At 43.3% G+C, this 21,432-nt stretch overlaps 1 protein-coding gene across 6 annotated transcripts in view; it reads right to left on the bottom strand.

Annotated features, from left to right (window-relative positions):
* Positions 1-21,432, bottom strand: part of SCUBE2 (signal peptide, CUB domain and EGF like domain containing 2) — a 62,802-nt gene that overhangs the window by 31,941 nt on the left and 9,429 nt on the right. For all 6 annotated transcript variants that reach the window (XM_019456246.2, XM_019456252.2, XM_019456247.2 and 3 more), the window contains exons 4-10: positions 17,499-17,633; positions 12,541-12,666; positions 9,722-9,838; positions 8,888-8,977; positions 3,678-3,794; positions 2,602-2,724; positions 66-182 (exon numbers count right to left, since the gene is read on the bottom strand). In XM_019456246.2, the coding sequence (XP_019311791.1) occupies positions 66-182; positions 2,602-2,724; positions 3,678-3,794; positions 8,888-8,977; positions 9,722-9,838; positions 12,541-12,666; positions 17,499-17,633 (825 nt within the window). The remainder of the gene's footprint in view (positions 1-65; positions 183-2,601; positions 2,725-3,677; positions 3,795-8,887; positions 8,978-9,721; positions 9,839-12,540; positions 12,667-17,498; positions 17,634-21,432) is intronic.

Genomic DNA, 21,432 nt, shown 5'->3' with positions numbered 1-21,432 from the left:
CCTTGGGAGCTAGGCCTCCCCTGCAGGCCCAGGTTCACCTGACTCTAGAGGGACATTCTGCTCACCTCCACAGTGGGTGAAGCCATAGAGGGTGTACCCTCTGTTGCAAGCACATGCGAATGTGCCAGGGTGGTTGATGCAGCTGTGGTCACAGGTCCTATCCAAAGAGCATTCATCCACATCTGTAATTGTCAAAGGGAGAGGGGAGCTGAAACCAACTCTGAGGGATGAGTGGAAAGAGCATTTGTAATTCCACCTATTGACTGACAACAAAAACAACATAAACAGAATTTTAAAAGTATCAGTTCTCTTGCTCACTTGTGTTTAGACAATGTTGGGCAGCCTACAATAAGTATACTCACAACCAGAATCCTTATTTCCAAATTCTGTTGCAAACTGCACTCGTGTTTAGGCTCAGTTGGTCTTTCTCACATGCCTATTTGCAGAGCTGAGTAATTTAAAATATTTAAATGAAGCTAAATGAGACAGCATACCTTAAAAGGGTTTGTAAACTATAAGGTGCAACCCATACATTATTGTTGTTATGTTACTATTGGTAAAACAGCAGTACTAATTATATAAGCTCTAGCAAATTGAAAGGAGAAAACAGCTGGGTTGGAGATAAATCTGGTTCCTGTCTTTCCAGAATTAGTCTTCTGGCCCCAGGAGTCCAATTTATCCTCGGTTTTAATGTCCTCTGCACTAAAAGAATGCATGAACACAAACATCCTCAGTGAGTTTCTATTGCAGACACGAAAATTTGGTGTTTAAGCTCCAAACTGGATCCTCTTGGCCAATCCCTTGGCTTTGTTCTTCTGCCATGGTTCAGCCCCACAAGGCCCCTCCTGTCGTGGTTCAATGTGGAGGCATTGCTGGCTTCAGCTGAGGTCCTGGAAACTAGCCTCAGGAGGCTGCCTTTGTCGATTTAATCATCTCTTCTTCCCTGGTCTGGTCTTCACATCTTTCCTGTAGACTAGAATTTCAGTGCTTCATTTCCTCAACTCTTTGGAGGGTTTTTTTTTAAATAGAGTTACGACTTGTGTCTCCAAATGGATAAACCAGGACCAGTACAGAACTCAGTGGAAGCCAATTAGCCCAGAGCTAGATCTCTTTTTCAACACCAAATGTGCCACAAGAAACTATGTTAATAAAAACCAAACATTTGGAAGGAACTGGAGGAATGAAAAGATGAAATTAGAAAGGGCAAATTCTTACAAAATCTCTTCATCATTTGCTTTTCCCAGAAATCTTGGCAATTTCCTCAGTAAATTTGTTCTGTGAAAATATTTGTTCTGATCAGTGAAAAGTAGGAAAAAAGTCCATTTCTTCCCTAGTAATTGATGTCACTCTCTGAATTCTGTGATTAACATCAACCAGTTGTTGGGAATGTGGACTTGTTCAGTAGCTGGCTTTGGCTGCGCATGATGGGCTGTTGCTTTGCCAAAAATAATGAGATCACTTTTCTAATTCCTTTTTAATGTGTTTACACAGCTTAAACAGTATTTCTTGCCCTATACATTAGGAAACATTATGTGCAACATCAAATTTGCTTTCCAAGTCAAATAGAAGAAAGCCATGCAATACTCATCTAGAATGATCTTGCTGAATTTAAAGGGGGCTATACTTGAACTGCCTGACAAATTATGTATTAGGAGGAAAAAAAAAAAAAACAAGAGAGAAACCTAATTCATACCATAAGGCTAAAAGAAGGTAATGTTCCATTTTTATTACCTAAAGTGAAATCAGATATTATTTTCTGATTTTAGTTTAATTCTGGGATTTCTAACAAAATAAGTTAGGCTGTTCTTATTTCCAGAAATGGAACAAGAATACATGACAGCACATCTTTCCTGAAAGCTGCTTCCTATATATCCATAGGGCATAAAAGGTGCTCATCTGAAACTAGATATGATGTTTCTCACCCAACAAAGCTTACTCCCATCGGTAAGAGTTATTAATATCAACAACTGCTCCCCAAAGATGCTCCCTTACCACACCTCTTGTGTGGGAGGAAAGCATGTAAGAGGGGGTCTGCAATCCTGCCCGAGGACCCACCAGCCTTGCCTCCACTCAATTCCCCTTCCCTCTCCACCGTTCCTCTCCCCAAGCACCAAAGGCTGGTCATTAAAACAAGGGCTATAAGGAAGAGATCAACTGGTACATGACCTTGATTATGGGTTGACCCCAACTTTTCGCTAGGAAAAGGTAAGGTATGTTAACTCAATCTATATACTTTTTCCACCAAGTTTTATTACAAAATCCTCAAAATTAAAGGAAATTTTTAGAAAAGAAAAATTCCTCATAATCTCAACACCCTAATGCAACCCTGTTTACACTCTGTGATCCATTCCATTTCTAGCAGCCAGCTCTGCTGTAATCACACCAGATGGATTCTTTAAGGTGTTCTCTAATCGTTAATACTTGTGAGCTACATTGGTGTTTTTACTCTACCAACAGATGAAATAAGTGAAGCATGGACTGGAGGTTGGATTAATGACTCCATCAAGAAGCCCAATGAGCCAGTCTCTGCCAAAGTGGGGTTTCGTCTTCTCTGCTCCAACCAGCGGGCATTGCACAGCACAGCTATGTTTCAGCACATACCTTGGCAAGACTTCTCATCTGTTAATAACTTAAATCCCTTTCTGCAGCTGCAGTCAAAACTGCCCACGGTGTTTTTGCAGAAATGATCGCAACCTCCATTGCGGGTCTGGCACTCATCAATATCTGTAACAGGTAAGCATCGGCAAATCAGAGAGCGATACTTGCCTGGTTTTCCACAAATCCCTGAAGTGCTATTGTGTGCGTGCTTCATTACTCTCTGAAACAAAAACAGACCCATAAAAGCATTTAAGGATGTTTGCTGATGTTTTTAATCTTACACATGTTTTCTAGTCTGGCTTAACTGATTTGGAAAGACAAGTGTCTTGTCCCCTTGAGAACTCTGACTTGTGCTACCCTGGACTAGCATTAAGGACACATATTATGGGAAAGAATGGTGATGTCCTATTATAGTTTCATTCTTGCCCTGCTCTCTCAAGATAAGATGGCTCCCTTGGGCATACTTTCCATTCCAGTTTAATGCTTCAATTTATAAGGAATTAGAACATTTGCTTTGGCAAATTACACAACAATCAAGTAGTCTCAATGCTTTTAAATGATTCCTGATACTCAAATTAATCTTATCTTCTCTCAGTTTCATCTGGTAACTGGTTGTCTACTTTTTATTATGTTAAAGAACTAAGCCTTTGTACTCTTGCCCATGAAATGCTAGCAGGTCACTGAGGTATCTATTCATTAGTAAAAGCTAATTTTATAGTTATTCATTATGTTCTCTGGATAATAATCTTGGCTGTATTTATAAATAGTCTCTAGATTGTTATTTATAAGATGTTGATATTATCACCTGCAAATGAATGTTTTCTTGAGCTTCTGCCTTTTTCTAATAAGGCCCTACCTGAAATGTGTCATCTGATGCTTGCTGAAGCTGACCTTCTCAATAGTTAGTGTAATTAAGTTGGTTCTAATTAAGCTTACTCAATTATAACCTTCCACTAGTCCAGGGAAGAAAAGCTTCGATCAATATGAATCATAAGCAAATCCGGAATCACTCAGGAGATATGGAGGGGAAGAGCTTCCTTCATCCCCATACATTAGCAGCATGGAGAGGCACAGGCTACCTTTACAAGTCTTCCCATCCAACTGGAGGGTGAATCCAACGGGACAACTGCAATGAACACCTGTTGAAGTATCCTTACAGGTGCGATCACAGCCTCCATTGTTGACAGCACACGTTTCTGACAAGGAGGTAAGAAAAAGACAGTTAGCTTGCTAAAGAAATGCTGATACAGCTGGGAGGAAAGGATATCGCTGCAGTATTAATAACTGGCAAAGTTCATGAAATCCAAGAAGCATGGTGGGGTACTCACAGTTGTATCCCAAGTCTCTACCACCTGCAGGTGAGCTAAAGAGACAGCAGGTGCAGCTCCTCTCTCCCATCTAAATAAGTGACATCTCCCAAAGAAGCTTGATACAAGGCTAACAATGTCTCTCTCGCCAACTTGCTGAGCCTTCCCAATCCCCCACTGGCAGATTTGAAGCCACTAAAATTTCCTATTGATCCACAGCCAGTGACCTGCTAAGCGTGGCTACATCTGGCAAGCTAGATGTGAATGCAGAACAGGGCAAAGGGGGATGTCCCTTCCTCGATCCTGAACCCTCTCCCTTCAATATAAGTAATAGGAGAAGCAAGAGAGGGCAAGCTTCCCCTACCCCAACTATTCCCTTGCTGCAGAAGGGAAGTCATTGGACTTCATCCCTGCAACTGCCAATTAACTCAGATTAGAAGTTTACCTTTCACTGAAAGGAGAAAGACCTGTCAGAAGTACATGAAAAAATCAGCCAAAGTTTTTAAGTCACAACTAAAGAGATGGGGAACAACAAGCAAATGTCCTTCTAGTTTCACTTACTGCTTTTACTTCCATAGCTACCTCACTGTAGAGCCTTGGGGGGAGAAGCTTAGTTCTAATTAAATAGGACAGTAGAATAGGTATATCTGTTTCCTCTCAAAACCTAACATGAGAGTAAATAGATTTTTTTCAAGTATAAATCCTTGGGGCACCAGGCTGGCTCAGCTGGTTAAGCATCCAACTCTCAATATCAGCTTGAGTTGTGATCTTGCGGTGGTGAGATCAAGCCCTGCAAAGAGCCTGGTGTTGGGCTCTGCACTGTCAGTGAGAAGCCTGCTTGGAATTCTCCCTGTCTCTGTCTCTGTCTCTGTCTCTGTCTCTCTCTCTCTCTCACACACACACACACATACACACAACAAACAAAAAATAATAAAGTATAAATCCTTAAAAACTGGTGTAAAAGAGTATGGAGATTCCTCTAAAAGTTAAAAATAGAACTCCCCTACAATCCAGTAACCACACTACTGGATATTTACCCACACTAATTCAATGGGACACATACACCCCATGTTTCTGGCAGCATTATTTACAATAGCCAAATTATGGAAACAGCCCAAGTGTCCATCAGTTGATGAATGAATGAATAAAGAAAACATGATACACACACACACACACACACACACACACACACACACACACTGGAATATTATTCAGCCATAAAAAAGAATTAAATCCTGCCATTTGCAACAACACAGATGGAGTTACAATACTCTATACTCCGAAAACACTTAAATTTTTTTTTTATGCTAAGCTAAATAAGTCAGAGAAAGACAAATACCATATGAGTTCACTCATATGTGGAATTTAAGAAAGAAAACAAATGAGCAAAGGACAAAAAGAGACAAACCAAAAAACAGATTCCTAACTACAGAGAACAATGGATGGTAACCAGAGGAGAGGTAGGTGGGTGGATACGTGAAACAGGTGTTGGGGATTAAGGAGTGCACTTGTGATGGGCACCAGGTGTTGTATGGAAGTGCCGAGTCACTATATTGTACACCTGAAACTAATATTACACTGTATGTTAACTAGACTGAAATTAAAAATTTTTTAAAGTACAAATCCTTAAGGACAAAGAAAATGGAAGCCAAGACAATATAAACATCCTGGAAGTGGCATATCAGTGGAGGAGCAGTAATGGGCACAGCAGAAAGATAAACCCTAGTGGTCTGCAGAGGGGGTGCCAACAGGTGGTAAGCTCATATGAGCCACAGAACCCCAGAAAGGCCTGGGAATTGGAGATACGAAGTTACTCTAGAGGCGGAGGTGAGGAAGGAGCTAAAAATAGGAAGATTGATTATAAGTCTGTGAAAGAAACAGATAAACCCTCAGATCCCCTCCTAAATTTCACAGCCAGGTGACTCCCCCTTCCCTATTCGGGCTATAACAGAGAAATTTATCCTCTGGAGAAGTGGGACCAGAGAAGTACTGGGCTCCAGGGAACCAGGAATAGCAGAGAGGGAGGAAGAGACACTGTTAGGTAAAAATCTATACCCTGAAAAGAGAGATCTCAAAGTCTTACCACCACCACCATCATCCCAGCTCTGGGAACACTGACAGGCAAGACTATGCTTGGCAGGAGATTGAACTGGCCTGCCCAAGTGAAAAGACGTATAGATATTAGCATTTGAAGATCTCCAGATGAAATGGCTAAGTCACTGCCTAGTCATCCAAGTATAAAGCCTACCAACTGATAGAATATCCAATTGGCTTTTTAGTATTTCACTATTAAATATGAAAACTCAACCTAGAATCACCAGACAGTTCAAGAAGGCCTTTAAAATTAAACAAATGCACCAAATCAAACAAACAAGGAAGAGGGAACTTGGAAGAAACAAAGCTAATACAGGGGGAAAAAAATAAAAGTTTTAAAAATCTTGTAATTAATTTCCTCAGAGAGATAAGAAAAGCATTCACGAAACATGAATATGTACCTACAACAAAAGACCAAAGTAAAATTCTTGAAAAATTACAGTATGAAAACAGAAATTTAAAAAGAAATCCTGGAGAGGATTAGAAGAAAAAAATGGAAAATCTCCTAGAAATAGAACAAAAATTTAAGAAAAGAGAAGAAAATTAGAGGAGTTAAACAGCCAACTAACACAAGTTCCAGAGAGAAAGAACAGAGAATATGGAGTGAAGAAAATTATCAAAGAAAAAATATAAGGAACTGTCTCAGAACTAAAGGACTCAAATATCCATATTGAAAAGGCCAACTGAGTGGCCTTCAGCATAACAGGTGGGAAAAGTCCCATAGTGAGGGTCATTATTGTGAAATTTCACATCAACAGGGACAAGGATAAGACCCTGAAAACATCCAGACAGAAGCTTTCATAGATTCCATTCAAAGGATCAAAAATAAAAATGACTTTAGATTTCTTAAAACAACACTGAATGCCTGAAAAAAATAGAGCACTCACTACTCACAACTCGGAATTCTATACTGAGCTAAATTCTCAATAAAAGGAGAGTAGAAAGGCATTCTCAGGCGTGGAAGGCTTTTAAAAACCTATACCTACCCATGTAAACTAACAAAAGAGAAGACATGAGGTCTACTGACACAGGAGCATGGTGAAGGGCATTCCCAGGCTGGTGCTAATGGGAAGGCCCAGAGGAGAAGTGTACAGCCAGCCTGAAGAATCAGGCCCCTCTATGGCAGGGAAGCCTCATAAGACACTTTAAAAACATTTTTTTAATGTTTATTTATTTATTTTGAGCGGGGAAGGGGCAGAGACAGAGGGAGAGAGAGAATCCCAAACAGGCTCCGCTCCATCAGCACAGAGCCCAACGTGGGGCTCAATCTCACAAACCGCGAGATCAGGACCTGAGCTGAAATCAAGAGTCAGAAGCTTAACTGTTTGAGCCACTCAGGCGCCCCCGGAAGATACTTTTTAAGAAGGAAATGGAGGTGTTGTATGGAAACCAATTTGACAATAAATTTCATATACTGAAAAAAATAAAATAAAATAAAAAGAAGAAAATGGAATTGATAAGACAATTGTTGTATTTGAACACATTGAAAGGGTTTTAGAACTCTGCCTGAAATTTGCAAAAGAACTGCTAAGAGGTACTTAGAAAACTAAGCAGAGAAAATAATAATCATAGCACATTACATGGTTCAGGTGAATCATATTTAGATATTCATAATCACAATGATGTAAATACATAATATTGATTTAAATAGTGATAAAACCACATTAAGGGTATGGGAGAGGGAGTGTATGCATTAGGGGAGAGGGCAGAAGAGAGCTAAAACTTGTTGTGTCCTGGAATAGGAAGTCAAAGTAAATATCTAAAACTGACACAACAAGAAATAAGTGTATAATGTCACAATATTCGTGGGAAAAAGAGAAATAACTATATATACTTTTCAGAAATATGGTGGAGGGCAAGTTAGAAGAAGAAACAACTAGAAGAAATGAAAATTGTTGCCTTTGTCAAATGGGATGAGGGAAAGGGAAGTTTTGAGGCAAGGAAATGATGTATTTCATTACATGCCTAATAGCACTGATTAAAGTTTTTAAGGTTTTTTATACTACTCGTATGCAGTATTTTAATTCAACGCAATTAAATATAATTTTAATAGGGTAGAAAAGAGCTCAGAAATGTCACCTGCCTGGTGGCCAATGTCTGCTCAATATATTACCTGTTAAATATAGAAGCTATCAAAAAACTGGTTTTGTTTAGGTCAAGCCAAGCTTTCTCCAGAATAATAATGTGCCAGAGGATCTGATTGCCACCCACACAGCCACTGCCTCTACTTCTGTTCCCGTCTCCAGCTCTGCTGGCAGACCTTCTTATATCCCACAGCCAAGTGCCACTCTTCTCCATTCATCTCTTTTGCCATTACCATGGGCTGAAGTCAGAGAGAAGATGACTCGGCTGACAAAAACCCAGACAAATCACCATGCTAAGCTAGGGGCTGCCTGCCCAAAGTGCCTCCCTGGTCAGTCAGTTACTCAGAAGGACAGGAACTGACATTCACTGACCACCCACTAAGTCCCAGGCATTGGACTATGGCCACTTTTGCATATTATTATCATAACTGAGCTTCCTGATAACCCTAAGAGGTAGGTTTTATTATATCCATTTCAAAGAAAGACCAGGAGACCGAGGCGCAGGGGGATTTGCCCGAGTCTCACAGCCAGTTGGGGGCAGCGCTAGGAGGCTAACTTGCTTGTTCTGATTGCTGGGCCGGTGCCCTTCCCACAATTCTAGAGTCCTTGGATGGTGACTAAGTAACAGCAGTGGGTGAAGAACAGACACAATGTGGCTTGACAGGAGCTGCTGACCCAGGTCCAGCTGGTCTGGGGGTGTAGGGGCCCTGATGTAATAAGTTAGGCCCAGGTTCAGGCCTGATGTAATAAGTTAAGAAGGGAAAGGGACAGGACAGTGGCCAAGGAAGAGGTTGCAGTGCCTACCCATGAGCAGCCGCCGTTTCACCCGTTTATCACTGTCCACCACTGATGTGGCATTGCTCTCTGTCACCTCCAGGGCAGCGTCCTCTTGCTCTATAAGAGACGCAAAACAGCACAGTTCTCAGACTGAATGAATCAGATTATTCATCCCCTGCACAACCCCTTCTGCCGAAACCCCAGACACGAGAACAATGTAAGATGTGCCACTCTGTTCCCTCAATAAAAACGTGTTGTAAAGAGGCTCTGCGGGAAACACAGTATGTTGAATGGCTGCAGAGCCTTAGTAAACATTAAATATGGAAAAGATTTTTGAAGCATATTGCAGTGACCAAAGAGACACTAGGGAATGTAAGCTTCAGATTCACTCCAGTACCCTCAGTCCAGGACAAAAAGAACCTGGGGCCTGGGAACCTCTAAAATGGAGCTAGCAAAGGACGGACCATGAAGTACAGGATAGCATCCCAACAGAAATAGGCAACAGGGGCTTCTGCTGACCATAAGGGCCACTGTGTCATCACAAATGGCTAGCTTTAATTTCATGTCGCCCTGGACCTTTAGGATGTATTGTCCCAGTCTCCAGAGTACCATCTTCAGGAGCCCCCCTAGTCTAGGAGAAGAGAAAGGGCTTTCCATGGTGGCACAGGGAGAGAGGGGACACCCTCCCAGGACTAGACTACTCCCACCACCACATGTAAAGCATCACAGAACCCATCTGGAGGCAAATGCTCTGGAAATACCCTGAATCTGGTGCTAAACACCATTAACAGTTAGGTTCAGTTTTGGGGTTAGGGGTGGGCAGGCTGGGGCAGACCCTCACCAAGTGTAGGGGTCACTCACCGAGGCAGCTCCTTCCATCTGTGTGCATCTTGTACCCTGGGTGGCAGCTGCACTCCGGGCCTTCGGTGGTGTCCTCGCAGGAGTGCTGGCACCCACCATTCCCATGGTTACAGGTCACTAAGAGGAAACCCAAGCAACACACTGAGCACTGACTTTTCCACAACCAGGGATGGGTTTGCTTCAGAAGATCTCTGCTTGTCATTCAGCAAGCTTTGAACACCTAGTGTGTGCTAGGCACTGCACATAAAAGAAGTAACCCTGACTCAGAGCCAGACGCTGTCTACGTAAACAGATAGTCACAGTATGAATTCAAGAAATGCTGGGGCACCTGGGTGGCTCAGTAGGTTAAGCATCTTGACTCTTGATTTCAGCTCAGGTCACAATCTCGCAGTTCGTGAGTTCGAGACCCACATCGGGGTCTCCATTGTCAGTGCAGAGCCCACTGGAGATTCTCTCTCTTTCCCTTTCTCTCTGCCCCTCCCCTGCTCTCTCTTTCTCTCTCTCAAAATAAATAAATAAACTTAAAAAAAAAACATTAAAAAAAAGAAATGCTGAATGACAGATTTGAGCAGTTATACAGGAAAATGGCAACAGGAAGGTAAGAGAGATTATCACTATTCCAGGGGAATTATGCCAAAAGATTCTAGACTACTGCTTTGTTCTATCAGGAGAAGTTTTGCATATTAATACAGCTATACTGGTGCTTTAGAAAATGTTCTAGCACTTTACTCTGGAAGAAACAGATAATACTTATTTGTACAAATACGTTAGAATCTCTCTCATCAGATTCTATCTAGATTAGTTAGAAGGGAGGGAATGTAGAGGAAATGATGACTGCACATATTTAATGCAACATTAACCAACGATTACGAAGACTGTATGAACTCACTGATGATAAGCCAAAAAAAAAGCCAACTCAAAATGATCTATCATCAAACTGAACTGTGGTTACCTCTGGCAAGAGAAATGGGAAAGGGAAGGTTATAGATTTTCTTTACACACTTAGGGCTGTTGAAATTCTTACATAAGCATTTCTAATGTTTCCAATGTGAAAGAAAGAAATACATATTTGTGACGTGAGAAAGAAACTGTTCTGTGGTCACAGTGGTGTAAAAATTGCGTATGTCTGAGAACAACTAAATGGGAATATGGAAAAAGTGAAGGGACATGAGGGAAGAGCAAAAAACAAAACAAAACAAAAAAACGGTGAAACAGCTGGTTATGTGGTGGAATTCTTCTGTTTTTCTTTTTGTTCTTTCCTCAAATGTGATTATAATAATATTTGAGGAAGTGACATCTCAAGAATATTTTAAAATTTAAATTCCAGGTATTCTACTAGCCCCTGAAAAACTGAACTGCCAAAGAGTCGCACTCCACAGGTGAGTCTCCTCTAGAGACGTGGGTCCTCCTTGTGAAGGCACCTAGTGGAGCCACTTGGTTCAGCCCACTAGAAGCTTGCAGGGACAGCCTCACTTTTAGGAGTCCTAAGAGTCTGTCAGAATCTATTTCTGGTGGTGGCACCAGCCCTGGTTTGGCAGGTTTCAGAGCTGCACTCTGCTTTGTGATGGAGACAATGGAGAAAAGTCTCTCACCAGAGAAACTACCTCCTCATCTCTTAACCACTCAGGTCGACTCACTGTAAACAACCATCCCCCGCAAACTGCAGGGGAATTATAGAAAGTCCATGGCTTTGGGAAGAGTTGCTAAAGGAAAACCATCCGTGTCTCCTCTGGCATAGATAGTGGTTTAGGAACACCTTTAATGGCAGGTTGTTTCCTATTACCAGTGGAGTTTCATTATTGTGTTTCATCGTTGTATGGCAGCTGTGTCCAGACTGGGTACACCATTGATCCATCCATTCATAAATAAATATGTAGTGAGCACATCCTGTGGTAGGCACCAGGGGAAGACTAAGAGGCAAAAATAAGACAAGGTCCCTGACTGTGGGGGCTCACAGCTGGGGAGACAGACACATAAATACACAATTCAAGCCTGGTGTCGTGTGCTATAATTGAGGAATCAACAGTGCTGTGGGAGCCAAAATACAAAATGGCTGCCCAGTCTGTCAGGGCTTCTGGGGAAGTCTAGCAAAGTGCTAAAGAGCCTTCGAGCTAGATCGACACCCAAATCCTAATTGGCCATGTGCTCCCTGTGTGACCTTGTTGCTTTACCTTCTCCATAATTTTCTCAACTAAAAATGAGGATAATAATACTTAGCTCATAGGGTGGTGATATTAAGAATTCAATGGAATTGGTACATCTTTGGACAAGACTTTGCACACAGTAAATGTTCCCCAAAAGTAGCTATTATCCTTATCATTATTAGGCGTTAGGCAGAATATTAAAAATTGAGTGAGAATTCACCAAGCCAGGTGAGGAGGAGGGCTTGGAGAAGGCTTGGAGGCATGAAAGAACATGGGCTGTTCTCCAGCAGGCAAATAGGTCGGTGTTTGGGAAAAGGAGGTGGATGTGGCTTGTACAAGAAGCAGGACCAGGTAGCAAAGAGCTGTGATTGCCAGATGACAACATTTGGTTTCATTCTGTGGGAACAGGGAGACTGGCCCCCAACATTCACAGTCCTCACTCCCAAATTTTATTTCCTTCTGATTGGTTCCCTTAAAAAGTATAATTTCCTTTCCCTATCAGAGACTACCCTTGTGCAGCAAACTTAGTCCTCAGTGAAGGTCAGTATCTTAAGATGGCTGCCTTTCCTGATGTGATTGCTCCACCATGAGGTGGCATTTCTGATCCTGGGCTGCTGAAGACAACCTGTGGAGTAGGATGGTTCCCAGCACAGGCGTGTGCCAGTCTGTACTTACGGATGCAGTCTCTCTGATTCTTGGCCAGCTCAAAACCTGGCCTGCACTCACAGGCGACGCTGCCCTTCGGGGCCTCCTTGCAGATGTGACCACAGCCGTGATTCTGATTCATGCAGCTCAGACCCTCTGCAAAACAGCAGCATGCAGCCAGTGAGCAGGCTGTAGGCACAGTCCTGAGCCCCAGGGGCACTGCAAAAGGCTGGGGAGAGGGGGGACCTGCCTGCCTGGGTCTCCATCGGCCCCACATTTTAAACAAACATGTCATCCAAATCCAGTCAGGTCAATTAACAGAGACATAAAAAATTTTTATCTCACCCAAGAGATACAAAGTCTGAAGTCTCCTAGAGGTAGGAGCCTTCCTAGTACACTGAAAAGAAAGCACAAGAGCTCTCTGGGGGGTGTGGAACCACAGCCTGCAGACCCTGGGAACTGCTACCTAGACTCTCACCTCTGCTAGGTTGTTACCCATGCTGACCAAGGATACAAAGAGGGGACAATCTCTCTAAGGAAATCTGCAGAGACGAAGATTCCCAACTTGTTCACATACTCTTGAAGATGATTTTCTGAAAATGTCAACTCCCCTCTCTACCCCAACCAAATCCACACTTTGGAGGGGACTCTGACTACTAGCTTCTGGCATCAGCATGTGAACACCAGCCCAGGGGCCTCTCTTCTGTGACCACTCTCACCTAGTCCCTGGGCCCTCCCTCAGCAGGTTCAGAGCATAGCAACAACACAACAGAGAGAACAGAAAGAGACCTCACACATGTGCTGTAAAATCCTTTCCAGGTATACTATCATTTCCATTAGGTCCAATCTTGTGGTAACAGAGCTGGGAAGAAGATTCTTTTCCTGGCTAGTTTAATATGCATTTAAATGATGGGGTCATAACATAGTGTATATCTTTGTGGTTTGCCAGAATCCTGCCTCTTCTCAAAACCAATTCTTTGAGACCCTGCTACCTGCCAGAACTCTGGAGGAACTCTCATCACACCCAAGAGTATTCTCAAAACCTCTGCTCAGTTTGTACTGCATTATTATATTAAATACATGCCCATGTGATGCTTCTTTGCCTCTGTACAATAAGTGTCTTTGAGAGTAGGTTTTTTTGTTTTCAACCAACAAGACACTCTCTAACACTAGAAGTAGAAATTTAAAAAAAGTTTTTAACGTTTATTTATTATTGAGAGTCAGAGAGAGACCGAACATGAGCATGGGAGGGGAAGAGACAGGGGGAGACACAGAATCTGAAGCAGGCTCCAGGCCATCAGCACAGAGCCTGACACGGGACTTGAACTCACAAACTGCGAGATCATGACCTGAGCCGAAGTCAGATGCTTAACTGACTGAGCCACCCAGGCACCCCAAAGTAGCACTGTTTTAAACATGAGTACAAAAAGTTTTCATTCAACTTCTCTAGGATCCTACACTGTTCTGTATTGTCCCCCTAAAATCTTTTGACTTAATTAGAATCAGTTGGTCCTAATTAAGTCAAAAGTCACTTCTCGCTAATTCTCGCCATAGAGTCGTTGATCTATGCTTAACTGGAATAGCTGATTTAATACAAACAGATGTCATTCCTATTCCAAAAGACAGCGTAACTGTTAATACATCCCATATTCTCTTAAAGCCATTTTGTTTTTTATCTGACAGTTACAAGCTGTTTGAACTCCAGCACTCAGTCTGCTGGAAGTTGCTGAGATTCATTCACCCATGCCAAGGCTGCTGTCAGTTAACACAGAATGGGGCTTGTACTAGATCAGAGCAAAGCTCTCTCTTAGTTCTGGCTGGTGATTTTTGGAAATGTTATTTGCTCCCAATACTGAGACAGCACAGGAGGTGAGAGCTGTCTCCAGAAGCAGCGCCCTGTCCTCCTAGGAAGGCCCAGCAAGAATTACATTTGCTCGTGGATCAACAGAGCATTTGGAATGACAGGCACCAGGAGTACCAGGGCTAAACATAACAGTGCCCAAGAAAAGGAAGCAGGAATACCTGCAAAGTACGCTCCCCAAACAGGTCAGCTGCTGCTTCTCTTCACTCTGTTTTCAAGTCTAAGACATTTGCAAAGTGACCTTTACCACCTCAGAGGAGCAATTCACTTACACAAGAAATATTTCATAAGAATTGACTGTAAAAAGAAAGAAAGAAAGAAAGAAAGAAAGAAAGAAAGAAAGAAAGAAAGAAAGAAAGAAAGGATTGACTGTGTCAGATGCCATGGGGATACACAAAAAGTTGCCCCCCATGTCCTATCATATCAAGCCAGACCTAAACTTACCAGGAGGTAATAGAGGTTAAAATGACTCTGGAAATGCTGGGGACTTTTCAAAAGGTGCCCCCCAAGCTGTTCATAGTATCCTGACACACACAAAAAAATGCCACTGCTAGGGGAAGCAGATGGGTCTGGTCCCAACTGGGAGGCCCAGCCAAGATTCTGGCTCCGCCCAGAAACTGGGCTGGCAGTCATGTTTAGGGTTGTTTAGTTTACCGGGAGTGAAATAGCTCACAAAAACATTAGAAATAGCCTATTGCGGTGGTCCCCAGCTCAGAGTCTCCCTGAAGAATATTTCTGGAAACTGAATTAATATATGCCTTGTGAACAGAGCAAGAAATGTTCTACCAAAGACAGACACAGGCCCTGTTGAGAGCACAGCCCCTTCCTCACTACCCTGACACCTTCCCCCTACTCTGCAAGGGCAGCGATGCAAGCATCGAAAAATATTCTCAGACCAGACAAAACAAAAGAGGAATGCTCATTTTGAGAGCCTGAGCACCCATGAATGGGGACAAAGGCCAGCCGGGTCAGTATGTCTCTCTCCAGCCTACCCCCATTACATGGGTGAAAACACACAGTCTCTTTATCAGAGCTTTGGGGTCTCTAAGAAGAATAATTTTAAAAAATCAATAGCTTAAGCTTTCCCTCAGAATCATCTATTATGATCCCCTAAATTGAAGAACATTTAGTAAATAATTATTAAAAGTAACCACAACACTAGAAAATACTAGCTTGTAATGTCACCTTCTTTTAACCAATTTTGGAGTATCAACAATGGGTTTTAAAGTCCATTTTAGTAACAGGTTCTAAGGGTTTCATGTGCACATCAAGAAGGAAATCCTAAAGGAACACTGTTTACAGACTGATCTATTTGAAGAGTTAAAACCCTAGGATGGACAGGGTCTCAGTTACAGACTGCTATAATCTGTTGGCTTACACTGCCCTGAATTCACCAAGCAATCAGGTTGAAACACCACGGAAAATCACAGAGAGCACACTTAGACCACAACTCAAATTCTTGGATTTTGGCTTTAGCTCCAGACAAATAAGTTCATTTTAAATACTCTTCAGGGAATCCAAGAATGTCTGAATTGTTAAAAATTTAGAAAACACAGATTGCAAAAAGGGACTGCTTTTGTATTTACTTCTGTTATGAAGAGCCTGTGTCTGTAATCAGTCTGGAGGTCTCGCCAGAGGGGAGAAAGGGGCTGAGCTACTGCTTTGGAAGTGCAAGAGTAAGAGATAATCTTAATCACCGTGAACTGCTTTGTGACTGGGTAGGATCCATACTGTGTTCAAGCAATGGCGTGACCTACAGGTCCCCACCCCATTCCCCACCACCTGTAGGGAAAGCCGAGTGACTTCCCAGGAAGCAGCTTTGAGCAACCAAAGAGGAGGTGCCCAGAGATCCAGATCGCTTTTAACTGCTGGAGTCTTAATCCTGCCTATTCCCAGATGTGGGGCTCACAGAAAAGTCCAGAGCACCTACCAGGAGCTTTAAACCCAACTGTTCCTCTATCAAGTGCCATGCCTGCATGAGATAAGAGATCTGCTGGATTAGAACCAGTATTTGTCCATCCCACCCAAACCCTGAGAACTAGCAGGCTCAGGATGATAAGACCCCTCAAACCCACTGGCCCATGACCATTCTTCTTACTACCCAAACAGGCTTCCTAAGTCAGGTACAAGGAAGGAGCCATCATTCTTGGAAAATGAGGCAGAAATCATCCTCCAAAAAGACACCCTTGGAAAGTCACAAGAACCATGATTTAACAATAAATCTACAAATGTGTGATGAAATAGTAGAAGAACTTGAAATCACCTCATTCTTAAGTTATGAGAATGAACAAGCAGCACCACATGCCAAAAGGAGTTAATAGTCTAATGTTTAGAGCATTTCCCTCAAAAACAGACTCAGGCAACCCCAGGAGAAATACAGCCACCAAAATGTGGTTCTTTGGCTTAAGAAAGTGCAGAGAATTAAAAACATGTCATTCAGTTAAAAGTGGCTGACTGGCCACGTGTTCCTAATGCCTCTCCCTCCTAAGAATCCACTGAACTAATAGAGGAATTAAAAAAAAGTATAGGCCCAAAGCAAAGAGAACAAAAGGGAGGCCATCAGAAGAGTTGTCTACAAATTTATGAAGGAATCATAAGCAGCCACACAGGAAAACCACAGCATAGAAAGCCCACTTGTAGGGAGGGGGTCCTAGAACGCCAGAGGCTCAGGGTTCAAAAATGGGAAACACAGGGAAGGCCAGTTCTGGGTCTGCAAGTCCTTATAAAAAGGCTCCAGCCCCTCCCTGCCCACCCAGAGCTCAGAGCAGGCTCGCACTTGGGGCTGTGGTTTGCAGCACCGTTTTGAAAAACTTGGCAGATTGTCCATTACATTCTTCCTGAGACACCTAGTCATGTTTGAAATGTTCTCTATTTAAAGATTAGAATCAGGAATGTGAGAGTTTAAAGAGCTCTCAGAGCTGACCCAGCCCAACCCACTTATTTTGCCAGGTGAGGAAGTGGAAGCTAAAACAGCTTGCCCAGGGTTCACCCAGTAGCAGGGTCTAGATTCATCCACAAGCCTCCAGAATGTCTATACTCTGTACTTCCCCTCTAAACTCACTCGGGGTGAGGGGTTTCCTTGCCCCCTGCACCCTTCCCCCCCAGGCCCACAGCAGAGCAGAGGCACCTTCGGAGCGGTGAATGCATGTATGCTGATTGTCACTCAGGAAAAATCCCTCCTTGCAGCGGCACTCGTAGCTCCCCATGACGTTGACACAGGTGTGCTGGCAGCCGCCATTGTTCTCCAGGCACTCGTCCACATCTGGAGGGAGAGGAGGATTAGCCTTTGCTTTTGTGACTGTTTCAAATGCCCACCCCTCCCAGCATCTCAGGACACCCGCTAAGCAGAGATGAGGTCCCTCTTCCTTCCCTGCATCACAGAAACTCTCAGAATTGACGTTAGCAGGGACCCAAGACCACAAAGTTCTGGGGCTCACTTAAGCAGGCCCTCCACATGAATACAAGATAATATATTCAGTAAATATTTATTGAACACCTTCTCTTTCCAAAGTATGGTGCTAGAGGGGACAGTAAAACACAGATAAGTAGGATCAAATTCTTTTGCTCTAGGAGCATGGCCTTCAGCAAAGGGAAAGAGACAAACGTACAAGTAATTGTGAGATACAGTAAAAGGTGGTACAAGGGAAAAAGAGGCCACCTGGTTGTGGGGTATCAGGTTGGGTTTTATGGAAAAGCTGATGGAAGATGGGCCCTACAGGATGTCTTCAGTTCTAAATCAGGAGAAGGGACTCTGGACAAAAGAAAGAGTATGAGCATAGCACAAATGCTGGGGAGCATGGAGCATGTTCAGATAAGGGTGAGTCATTTGTTTGGCTGGAGCATGGGTACATGCAGGGAAGTTATAGGAGATAAAGCTGGGAATAGATTGGGTCACTCTGTGGAGGACCTTGAATACCTGTCTCTTAATCTAAGAGGCAGTTGGAACCACTGTAGCAAGGGTGGCATGGCCAGACCCTGGAGTTAGGAAGAATAAGGTGATAGCCAAGGGTAGGACACAAGGAAGGAGAAGAATCAAAAGCCTGGCTTCACATGTAAACCTGAAATAGCCTCAGCTGGTGCTAGTCGGGGACAGGGCCTGGGGCCTGGCTGAGGGGATGCCTAGGAAGGAAAAAACAGAAGCACTGTGGGCAAGGTGCCTGCAGGGTGGAAAGCCACATGGGCATCGGGTAGGGTGGCCAAGAAACATGGTGAAGACCAGAGCTGGGTAGGGAAATTGGGATGGGGATGTGGTTGACCCCCACCACGGTAGGGAGGTGCTATATGTGAGATGCTGACATTCAGGCCCTGGTCCAGTAGCAGAGGGAAACCTGAGTCTGGTGTTGTAAAGACACCTCTGAAAGTCATTTACTTGTGGTGGCCTTATAAAGTGGTGGATGTAGATAAGAAAGCCCCAGGCAGGAGTGTGGGAAGGGACAGAAGGGTTGCAGAGAGCACATAGCCAGAGGTAGAATTCGGGAGAATACCAGCAGCAGGAGGTAGGTGAGACAGCAGAAGCCCCAGAAGAGAAGCCATCAGAAAGACAGAAAGGGGGTGAATCTTCCTCTATCTGTCTTTCTGTGCCCCCCAGGATGGAGTTAGGGGACTTTCCTTCCACTGTGTCATAAATTACTCTGTGCATGGCTCTACCAATACACTTACCATAGTGTATTCTCAAAATCTTCTTTTTTTTGATTTGTACCTTTGACCCCTCAAAATATTTTACCTATCCATCTCCACTAGACTGTGAACTCCGTGAGGACAGAGACCTTTGTTTTATTTAGCATAGCCCTGGAACTTCAGGTGCACATTAATTGTTCAATGCATGAACAAAAAAGCAGGAGAGCACAGCATCACTAGAGCCAAATAAGAGGAAACTTCCAGAAAAATCTCAGACATGACAAAGACTCAAGGAGAAGGCTGATATAAAAGCAATTTATTTCTCTAGCCTGATTTCCCATGTGCCTATCATTAGCTTCTGGGCACATCCATAACAAGAAAATTCACATTTAAATATCTGTTATCTGGTTTCAAGCTTCTGATCTTACAGTCATGCATCCTCCCACACTACCAGGCAGATGCCTTTCTAAACTGATGGGACCCGAGCCATCCCCTTAAGCCTAACAAACTTGCCCTTCTCTATGCCAAAGGGTGAAGGGAGCACATTCCAAAGGATGAGCTACTCTGGAACACACCTGGCCAAGGTGTTCCATGGTGAGGACTCATGGTGGGCTGGAGAGATCTGTTTCCCTGAACACCAAATCCTGGATTGGTTTTGAGTAAAGGTGTGCTCCCCTCTGAGCCATCACCCACCGACCGTCCATTTAACCCACTATTCCTTTCTCCAAAGCAATTAGAAATGTGCCATTGAGTGACACACTCTGACTGAATTAATACAAAAGTGTGTGTGTTCACATGCACAAAGAGGTATCACTAGCCTGGCGAGTTTCTCTAGACTGCAAAACAGTGGTTCTCCACCCTGGCTGCATGTTAGCATCCAGATGCTTGGACCCCACCTCCTGAGACACTGACATAACTAGTCTTGGATGAGACTTAGGCAGTGGTGTTGTTTTAAACTTCTCCAGTGATTCTCACGTGCAGCCAGAGTTGAGAACCATGGCCCCCACACTGAATAGCTACAATGCACTCCCAGACACTCAAAAAATGGAAACCGAATTCAGGCAGGTGAGCTATGTGGAAAAGCTACATTTCATTTTTCAAACTCAATGGCATTCAGGATCTTGGAGAAGTCTGGGTTTGGTGCCAGATGTAAGTAGTATTTGTACTGTGTATATTCTGGTATATTGTAGCTAGTATGTGGTAAGGGGCTGAGGAGAGGCAAGGGGTCATCCCAGAGAACACAGGAAAGTGCTGCTCCTGAAAAGTTCTGGCTCTGAGCTTCCTTGTCACAAAATGCTTCAACCCTTTCAAGTCTAAATGGCAGAGAAATCTCTGTATCTGCTGGTCCTGCTCTTCTAACTATATCACTTTATTTCTCATGGCTTCCTTTAAAGAATCGTTTGCCCCTTTGGATACACTCAGTGGATACTCAGGATCTTTCTGTCAGGAAAATCCTTGCTACCAAGTCCACAAAGAGACCCCAAAGAGGGGGAATGGAGAGAGGCTGCTGAAATATCTGTGTTAGCAGACAAGGCAAGGAAAAGACTCCTGGGCTGAGGATTTCTGAACTGGCCTTTCCTCAAAACCACCTGACCCAACGCTGGCCCAGGTGCTTAAACTCTGCATAGTTTGGCCTGTTGCTCTTAAGAATCTTACACATTCCCCCAAGCACAACTTGGGGTTTAGGCAAAACTGTAATGACTAGATCTGCCATTAGATATAAATTCCCAAAATGCCACTTTTGGCAAACCAAAAGGACATGTGAGATTTACCCCAGATAATGGTAAAAAAACAAAGCCAAACCCTCCAAACATACTGCATGCTTCCCAAAATATTACACACTGAAAGTGACTTCATATTTTGTTCAGTTTTTAATTAATCTCAATTGATTATTGTTGTCATGATGGTCTCTCTAGTGTCTTTTTGAGGCCTGGCTGCCCTAGACAGTCTGCAAAGGGGTTAGTGAGCCCCCAGCCCTCAATCAAATCTTCCTGACAGCTACAGGCTTTGAAGGCCAAGTGGTCTGACCCAAAGACTGACCTCTCACACAGAGCACAAATAGGAAGGGACAAAATCTATTTCAGGATGGGGTTCCAGGTGACAGTGAAGCGGGATAAACATCATACAAGGATTGATTCCCAGAATCAAAAGACTTTGGAAAGACTTTCCTTCTCTACCACTCAAAAAACAAGTTCTGTCTGTACTTATCTATGCTGATCTCAAAGCATTTAATCAAGTGGCCATTCCCCCTGTACTATAAGGGAGCATCTCAGTAGCTGTCCACTCTGTGTCAGGACCTGGTTCAAGTTACTCCTTGGTCGGCCAAGCAGATATCAGCAGGTTAACTGCATAAAAGGTCATCAGCATCAAAGGACCCTGATGCCATCTGTGTCCCATGATGTCCTCCTGCACATCTGATAACACCAGCCTTAAAATGCAAACAG

Source organism: Panthera pardus, unplaced genomic scaffold (assembly GCF_024362965.1).
Source record: "Panthera pardus isolate Hobbes unplaced genomic scaffold, ASM2436296v1 HiC_scaffold_12, whole genome shotgun sequence".
Lineage (NCBI taxonomy): Eukaryota > Metazoa > Chordata > Mammalia > Carnivora > Felidae > Panthera > Panthera pardus.
This window is presented reverse-complemented; position numbering and strand designations above follow the sequence as displayed.